Here is an 8617-nt window from a genome sequence, read left to right as displayed (position 1 = left end):
TACTGGTGTAAGATTGTGCTAATACCTAATAATCTTGTTTTTATTGTAGGTATAATTAACTTTGAAACATCACCTGTGAGTATCGCCAGAAGAGAAGATGAGGAAAGCTAGCTGGAGTAAAAAGAACATTCTGCTTGTGGCAGGACTGTCACTTATAGGTTTCCATTTTGGAACCATGCTTGTAAACTTTGTTGCAAAAAAATCTGCTCGATCACATTCAGAAACTAAGAGAGATGATCATCGTGAATGAAGTAGCTATAAAGCTGTCACTACCAATTTCACACTGAGATTTAAGCCTCGTTTTGAGATGGCTGATGTGCAGAATCTAATGTACTTAGCATATTGTTTTACATTTAAAATAGTAATCTTTGTCAGCAAAGAATAAAAATGTACTGCTTTAAAGTGCTGTGAGTTCTAGATCTGAGTAAGAGTGAAATCACTCTTTTTTTTTATATCAGAATTAGAATCTGATTTTGAAAATGTCTCGCCTTGAAGCTAAAAAGCCTTCATTATTTACTAGTGAACCTTTAACTACAGTTAGTCAGCCGCTGTCTCTGTTAATTGCAATATTAAAATCTTGCTATGGGCCTGCTGGTAGACTTAAACAGCTCCACAATGGCATGGGAGGCTACGTTTGTCTAACTTCACAATCTTCAGCCATACTTGGTCGTCTTTCTGTCAGTCACCCTGTATTAAAGGTTTTGACAGCCTCTGTGCAGAACCATGTGTCCCGCTTCAGTGACTGTGGCTTATTTACTGCCATTCTTTGCTGTAGCTTGATTGAAAGCTTCAAAAACCTAAATGTTGCATCTTGCACTGTCATAAAAATAAGCAAACATCTTTTGAGTTTGTGTACTGACTACCTCAGGTCTGAGGCCTGTGCTTGCCGAGTGTCTGTGGATTTTAGTAATCTTGAGACTCTTCTTTGTTTGGTCCGTAGCATATTAATAAGCAAACCTGCTTGCATGCTTAATAAAACAGAGGTTGATCATCTTGCTGTGCTAATTGTAAAGGCTTTTATGTTTACTGTTCCATGCCATCCTGAAACTAAGCCTGTTTTAGGAAAATGTATAACAGTACCTGTGAAAGGTAGAAGAGTTCTGGATTCTGCAGTTATTCCTGGGCTATTGATAGAAACACCAGAAATTCAATTTGCAAAACTGTTTTCTGTCAAAAGAACTTCCTCTGACACTGTCAAGGTAGCAGTTTTCTGTGTGTCCATGTCAGGAGACCTGTTTGACCCAGAAGAGGGAACAGTAACAGTCCACCACAGAGTTTCTTTAGAAATGTCAGAGCTGGATCAGTTGCTTAATGTAGGAAAGCAGTTGGTTAACGATGAAGTTGGCCTCGTAGTGTGCCAGAAAGTTATCCATCCATCATTGAAACAGTATCTGAAAGATAACCATGTCATTGCTGTGGACAGGGCTGGGCTATCAGTGATGGAACCCCTGAGTCAAGTGACAGGTAATGAGTGGGTTTTTTTGTTTGTTTGTTTTTTGTATACAAAATAGTTACCCTTGCTGCTAGTCTCATAATGAAAACCTTTCTAAATTGATGTTACTATGGAGCAGGAATTCTCCTATTTCTGTCTTTATCCTACCATAGTAGTAGAGCAAGCGTTTCAGACTAGAAAGTGCTACTTTTCATTCTAAAAGCAATTCCATAAGAGTTTGGTCTTGTACTGGCTGGCTGCAATGATCTACTGCACCAATGATCACTGACTGTTCTATGAGAAGTATATAATTGTAGCAACTATTTGCACGCGTCAATTATTTTCAAACTCTAATGAGAATGATAAAATTACTTCTTATCTTGAGCTAAATCTTACACTTTGAAAACATGCTGGTTTCTGCTTGAGATTGTCTGTGTAGACTCAAATGTTAATTATTGTAGAGCATACAATGTTTAAAAAGCCTGAAGGAAAAAGGTTGATGCTCTGAAATGCAGCAGATGGCTATTCTGTTACACTAATGCATGCTGTTCTATTTTTTTTTTTTAAATTGGACAGGTTCAAAGCCTATAGCTTCCATATATTCACTGTCTCCCAGTTGTTACGGCAGTTTGAAGGACGTGTGTGCCAAGAGTTTTGCCTCCAAACACTTTGTGCATCTAATTCCTAGTGACACGGTTGCTTGCAGCTTGATACTCTGTAACAGAAATGAAACAACTTGGGATGAACTGAAGGTAAGCAAATTTTGAAACTTCTGTTGTGATGTTTTCAGTGAAAAAATTAGAATAATGAGAAATATAAATACAGTGGGTTTTTTAACAGTAAACTTTGGTACTTTGGAGCTTAGATGAGTTTAGAAAACTTCAAGAAAGCAATTTAGAAACTCCTTCATTTCCAGACCTTAAAAATCCGTGGAGTGCTTGTGTTTGTTTGATGCCTCTTGTTCAGAAACAAGCAGTTTTCATCTGTTCTTGAAGTCAGTGCAAGGTAGAGGTTTTCATTCCCATTGGTTTATGGGAGCATAAATAAATTACTCGGGAAAAGGTCAGCAGCATTGCCTGCAGTGGCAGTGAAGTGTAATTTTTTTTATTGAATAGTTACTCTAAAACTGGTGTTGGTGCAGGTCACCTTTTTATAAGTCAGCTTTACAAAAAAAAGAATGAAATACACCTTTCATTATTATTTCAACACTTACAGAGTGTGGACGAATAATGACATTTCTTACTCAGTAAACGTGGCTTTGGAAGCCACTCAACATGTTTATATTAACATTTCAATTTATGAAGTCAGTATCAGGAATTACTAAAAACTTTATTCCAGTTTGCTGTGTTGTTGTGTTTTTTGTTTTTTTTTTTTAATTTGGTGAAATCCTACTATGTTGTTTTTAATGAGAAATTCATATGGTTTTCAGCGTGCCTGTGAAACTGCAGAGCATGTGTTGCAGTTAACACTCAAGGAACCCTTGGCATTGTTAGGAGGTGGCTGTACTGAAACTCATTTGGCTTCGTACCTAAGACAAAAGGTATGTAAGAGAAAGGGTGTTTTAAAGCTGTTTAATAAACTGAGTAGTCAAGAATTTCACAATTTCTGTTACAGTTATTCTATTTGTCACTTGTCTATTGCATGTTGCATGTTTGTCTGAGTTCATAAAACAAAGGTGTCTTTTTGAAGCACTTCATTAATGGCATCTTCTCACAATTTCATTAATATTGCACTTGTAACTGTTTCTTTAGGTATGTAGTGTTTAAGTGTTATGATAAAAATGTGTAGACTTTAACTGAGTGATAATCGTGCAGGACTCAACTTTGACAAGTCTAGAAGCTTTTCCTATTGAAATAATGAGCAAATTACCTTTTCTGTTGACTGTGAACTCTTAAAATAAATAAATAAATAATTGATATGTTTGACTAAAGCCATTTCTCTAAATCCACCATTCTAATTGTTTTCTTTTTTCTTTAAAGATTTGCTGTCTGCCCACTAGCAGTTCTCAAGATGTGGATTGTTCTCAGACACAATACCAGTTGATCGCTGATGCGTTTTGTCACTCATTGGAGTCTGTAGCTTGTTCTCTGAGTCATGATGATGGAGAAATTCTCACTGATGTGGCTTATGGACACTGTTGGCTTGTTCCATCAGGATTTCCTTCTGTCTCTAATTGGTCAGATTTACTTTCGAAATGTGGCTGTGGAATAAACAGTAGCACAAAGGATCTCAGCTGGAGACATTTGCGACCCCTCTTTGGCTCTTCTCCTATAGAGAGCTCCCCAAAAGAGCCTTCGGTAAAGGTTGCTGACTTTATGACACTGGACTGCTTTGCTGCAAAGTTTAATGGCCTGCAAGTAGCTGTGGAGACAGCCAATTTGATTTTGAATCTCTCATGCGTAATTGAAGATCAAAATTAGCTCTGTGATGTGAATTGTGTTGTGCAGTCATATTACTCTGCTTCCAATTAAGAATCTATAACATATTAAGGTACCTAGGAATGGTTGTGTATGGACGATAGACAGAAATTAAGTCAAATAGTTGGCCAGTAAGTATTCATCTAGTTGTTCATCTACAGACATGGCATTTTCAAACGTTGAACGTGCTGGAAACTGCTAAATGGTTAACCATGTATTCGTGAAGCACCAATTAGTATATTCAAAAGAACAAATGCCTCTTCAAAAATTTTCTAATAAACTCAAATGTTCTCCAGAAAATAGTTCTGAATTTAAAGAGTCTGCCTGGTGGTCTTCCTGTACTATGCAAGGTGTTGGATGTTTCTGTCAACTCCATGGCCTCTTCAGAGAAGTAGGGGAAGCTGATTGACTTACTGAGAAAATATGGATTAAGATTTATGTAGCCTTAGCAAAAGCTTTACGTGTTCAGACAGACTTTGTATTGTGGCAAGACATTATTACTGTTTTTAATGTTTTAAGTAAAAAGAGAATATCTTCCTTAGCAAGTCCCTTAAGCAGCATTTCCTATTTTCAAATTTTGTTCTGAAGATGTTTTAGCCCTTTTCTGTATGCACTTTGTTTCTAAATTGCTGGAAGATTTTCAGTTCACATGTAACTTGTTTAGCAAGGTATTAAACTCAAACCGAGTCTCTTAAATGTAGCAGGTAATGACACATCTGGAAAAAAAAAAAAGGCAGACTGGGGGTGTGAAAAATGCTTTCAGACAGTGGACCCTTACTGTTGTCTTTGGAATACAAGATGGCTTATAAATAATGTTTCTGTCATTGAAGCAAAGCTGCAAAAATGTGCCAGTTACCATTCCTTTAACTCTTTGTGCTTTGCTTCTTTTAAAAAGAAAGGCTTTGAGCTTTGCAGGCTTATTTTGATCTTTAAGTAAGGCTGATTGGAGGTTGATTGATGCTTTCTCACTTTCAGCATGCATGTGAGGAAAAAAAGGTTGTTACAATTTCTTCTTCCTTTTTTAATCTGTTTTCTCCTCCTTCTGTTTTCAGTCACAGGGAACAAATATTCATGACATGCCTTTCCAGAAAACGGAATTACTTATAGCCTGCTTATTTTTCCTGATTTAATATATGTACTGAATATAAACAGTGACATTGTCTTGTATAACTCAGTTTTGAAAGGTAGAATTAAAAGCAAATATTTCCAGGCCTCCTGTACAGACTTCTTCTTTTTATGAACATCATTTTATTACTGGGGGAGAGGAAGTTAAATTTATTTCTTTTCATGATCTGAAATGATTACTTCAGTGCTATAAAGGCATCCTTTGGGAATTTGTTACAGGAGTTATTCATATCTTGATCTTCCAATATACTATGGAAAAATATGAAAGCATAAGAAATAATGAAGCTAAATGATTGTGTATACCCGAAGGTGCAGTCTTAGTAAGTTTGTCTCCCAGGGTGGCTGAAAAGGATAAATAAGCAGCTAGCATGGCTTCCTATGGGCAATTCAGACTCAATTCTCATTTGTGCTACTATCTTCCTGTACCTGTAGAGGATTAGTTGTTACCACTTGGGTTAGCACGTTTAAGCAACCAATTTAATATGGTTGCTTCTCACTTTAGTATTTCAGTTTCTGTTAAGTATTGAAAACTTTAAAGTAAGACCTGAAAATGCAGAGTAATTTAGTCATCTTTGTTTTTCTATTACTACATCCTATTTTCAAGTAGGATTCCATTAAACATTTGCATTCTTAACCGACGTCAAAACACCAAAGAAAACTGCTCTTAAGAGGGCTGCTCCAAAAGTAATGTTTCCTATTCTACTGCATTGGTCCATGACATTAGAAGTGCATGTTGGTGGTATGGCAGTAGAGGTTGAAACTTCCCACCAGTATTCCATTTCTTTTTGTTGCTGTGTGACAGGTGGCAGCAGAGGGGCAGCCTGACAGAATGGTGTCTGACATGGAAGTGCTCGTGGAGTAAAAGGGTGGTACTGAATTCCTCAGTGTGGAAGAAAATGCATCTGCTGATACCCACTGCACAGTGAGGTGGTAGGTGGTGTGTTTCAGCAGTGGTGACAGCAACACTGGGACGCCTCTTCTGGGGCAAATTTCTGTACAGCATGCAGGCTTTTGTTCACTGCTGGTGAAAGCGCATAATGTTGGTAGCTATTCAAAAGTAGTGTTTTGTAGCTGAGAATGTGCTCTGTCAACTAGTGTGACTGTGCTTGTTGTACCTGCTGTAGTTTCCATGGGAATAAACAGAACACATTTATTTTGTAGCAACCTATGTAAAAACAGATTTATTAGTTCGAGAAACTGAAGCTTACCCTACAGATATTTCTGTAGAACAGAACGCAGATATTTCAAATGTGTTCAGGCATTTCTAGACTAACCAGACGTTATAGTTTTAGATCTATCCCTGTAAGAGAAGAAAGTTTTTATTGTTGCCAAAATTTGTTAGAAAAATATTTCTTATGTAAGAAGCACAGTAGAGTATGTACAAACAAATTAGTTTACTTTAAAACTGATCTTCTGTGTTGAGTAGCAAAATGCAGTATGTCACATTTTCAGCAGTGCCATGTGAAGTGAGTCATCTGACTACTAAACTGTTCAGTCTCAGAGAAGTCAACATCCATGAGTCAATGTCATAGCAAGAAATTTTTCAACTGGATTTGTATTTATTACTGTTCTGAAGATGCAGACATGGTCCCTTTATTGCAAAGAGGTGCCTCCATCGTGCTTACAGTATGTGGAGACTGGCTGTGCAAGAGGGCAGTTGTTGCTAATACATAACAGTGTTTATTTAAATATTTTTAGTACTTTTTTATTTCTACTTGTTTACCAGCAAGAATGAGCTTTATAGTACAAATAACTTTTTGGCCAGTATACTGTGGTCTTAACTTCTCAATTAAGGAATGACTTCTTGCTGATAGACCTTGTCCTGGAAAAATTAGTCATATGCATCTCCCCATTTCTTCTTTATGCTGGAAGCAGAAATGTGGTCACAGCTATGCATCTTTAGTACAAACACCACTAAAATCAATGGCAGACCAGGTTCCAGCATTTGGCTGGTGGGCACTTTGTGCCATTTATACACAGAAATATCTCATAGTATGTATGTCTCTTGTAAGGTGAAAAATAAAAGTCTACAACAAACATCTTTATTAAAAGTTGAACTTCTAAATCTGCTTGCTTGTGAGAATAGTTTGTTGAAGCTTTTGCCATGCATTGTGAAGGCCACAGCTGGGCACGCTCTGGTTTTGGCAGACTGCTGGTGTTCTATTTTGTTTTCTGTTCTGACAGATCAGTTCTCTTCAGGTTCACATTAAATACTAGCATCCTGCTGTTACTGTGAAATATTTGCTAAGCGTTTGCTAGGCAGCAGCATCCCACAACATCAACACTATCCTTTATCAGTAACTTTACTCATTTTTATAAACAGTTATGTCTTTTATAAAAGCACCTCTTCTTCAACTTTAAAAGCCATCCTTAGCATCTCCTCTCTTCAGGCTTATGTTATTGTTAGTCTCATCTGTTCCACCTGGGGAGGACTGGTAGAGCAGGTGGGAGGTTGGGGCGGAATTAGTTTCACAGTCCGTAGCTGTGACTCAGCTCCTCTCTGAGTCATTGCTTCTGCGTGAGGCTAAGCAGGAACTTCTGCTGATAAATAGTTACTCGAGGGTTATAATGGAATGATTTTCAGGGAAATGCAGTGACTATCGTAGTCACAGTTTTGAAAGACTTTGTGACTTTGAGAGGCTGAAGCAGTGCTGGTGTTGTGCCCCGATTTATAGCTCTGTAGTGTGTTATTCCCCTGCTCCTGTGCCAGTGGATCTGTGGGGGCGCAGCGGGGCTGGAGGTGGTGGCAGGACGGGAGGCACAGGGGCAGATTTGGTGGGATCATCCTGAGGAGCACGCTTCTGAAGGGAAAATTCTGTGGGGTGTCATTGGCCAGCTGCCCTCTCGCTCTCCTGACAGGACCAAAGGAGGAAATCTTCAAGGAACATTTGCCTGTCTTTATATCCACCCGCCCAGAGCGCGGGCCGCCGCACTCCCTGGAAGCAGCGAGAACCTTCTGGAGCCAGCAGGGGGCAGCGCGGCGCCCTCACAGAGCCCCACTGCCTGCAGCTCCTCTGAAATACCCCAGAAGGGGCGTTCATCTTGTGAGTCCTGCTTCGTTTGCTGTTGAAGATGTGGGAAAAACGCTGGTTTTAAACAAACGTGCAAGGGGAAGAGCCAACGTTTGTAAATTGTTTGTGCAGAGGGCGCTTCGGGAGGTGTGTGTGCCGCTCTGAGATGGCGCCCAGGCGGCTGGGCTGGCTTAGGCAAGGCAACAAAGGGCAAAGAGAACCCTAGCTTCACTGGTTTTGGAGGACATAAAAGTATGCTTGTTGGTGGCTGTTACTGAAGGCAGACATGGTGGTACCTGTGGAGAAATGAGAACTGGAAATGTGGTTAGTGACTGAGGAGCTTCCTGAGCAGGGAGCCGGCTGGAAGGGAGAATCTCTCTGAGGAGGGGAATCCTATGGGAACTGCTGGGTGTGGGACTCTGGCTGCATTCTGTAGGGAAGACCCCCCACGCCTGCAAAGGTCTGGTTTAAGCACAGTTGAAGAGCCAAGAGCGTGCATGCAGCAACAAGAGGATCAACTCCTGGCCCTTCTGATAGCGCCTGAGTAGTGCAACCCCTGCTGCAACTCAAAAAAGTGAGTTTGTTTTCTCTGCATATTATTGCTTTCTGTCATGCTACGTCCATTTCGTGCA

At 39.4% G+C, this 8617-nt stretch overlaps 1 protein-coding gene across 1 annotated transcript; it reads left to right on the top strand.

Moving 5' to 3' along the window:
• The first annotated feature begins 246 nt into the window (after positions 1 to 246).
• MKKS (MKKS centrosomal shuttling protein) lies at positions 247 to 5060 on the top strand. The gene is made up of 4 exons (XM_048938301.1): positions 247 to 1464; positions 2009 to 2184; positions 2862 to 2972; positions 3412 to 5060. The coding sequence occupies exons 1-4, from the start codon at positions 480 to 482 to the stop codon at positions 3850 to 3852; spliced, it is 1713 nt and encodes a 570-aa protein (XP_048794258.1). The 5' UTR covers positions 247 to 479; the 3' UTR covers positions 3853 to 5060.
• Positions 5061 to 8617: the final 3557 nt, after the last annotated feature.

Source organism: Lagopus muta, chromosome 2 (genome assembly GCF_023343835.1).
Source record: "Lagopus muta isolate bLagMut1 chromosome 2, bLagMut1 primary, whole genome shotgun sequence".
NCBI classification, from domain to species: domain Eukaryota; kingdom Metazoa; phylum Chordata; class Aves; order Galliformes; family Phasianidae; genus Lagopus; species Lagopus muta.
This window is presented reverse-complemented; position numbering and strand designations above follow the sequence as displayed.

What these genes read in the sequence shown, in the direction of transcription:
- MKKS (XM_048938301.1), top strand. Translation starts at nt 480, where the DNA reads ATGTCTCGCCTTGAAGCTAAAAAGCCTTCATTATTTACTAGTGAACCT. An exon ending in CAACTTGGGATGAACTGAAG is followed by an intron (nt 2,185 to 2,861) that starts GTAAGCAAATTT and finishes TATGGTTTTCAG; the next exon opens with CGTGCCTGTGAAACTGCAGA. An exon ending in CTTCGTACCTAAGACAAAAG is followed by an intron (nt 2,973 to 3,411) that starts GTATGTAAGAGA and finishes TTTTCTTTAAAG; the next exon opens with ATTTGCTGTCTGCCCACTAG.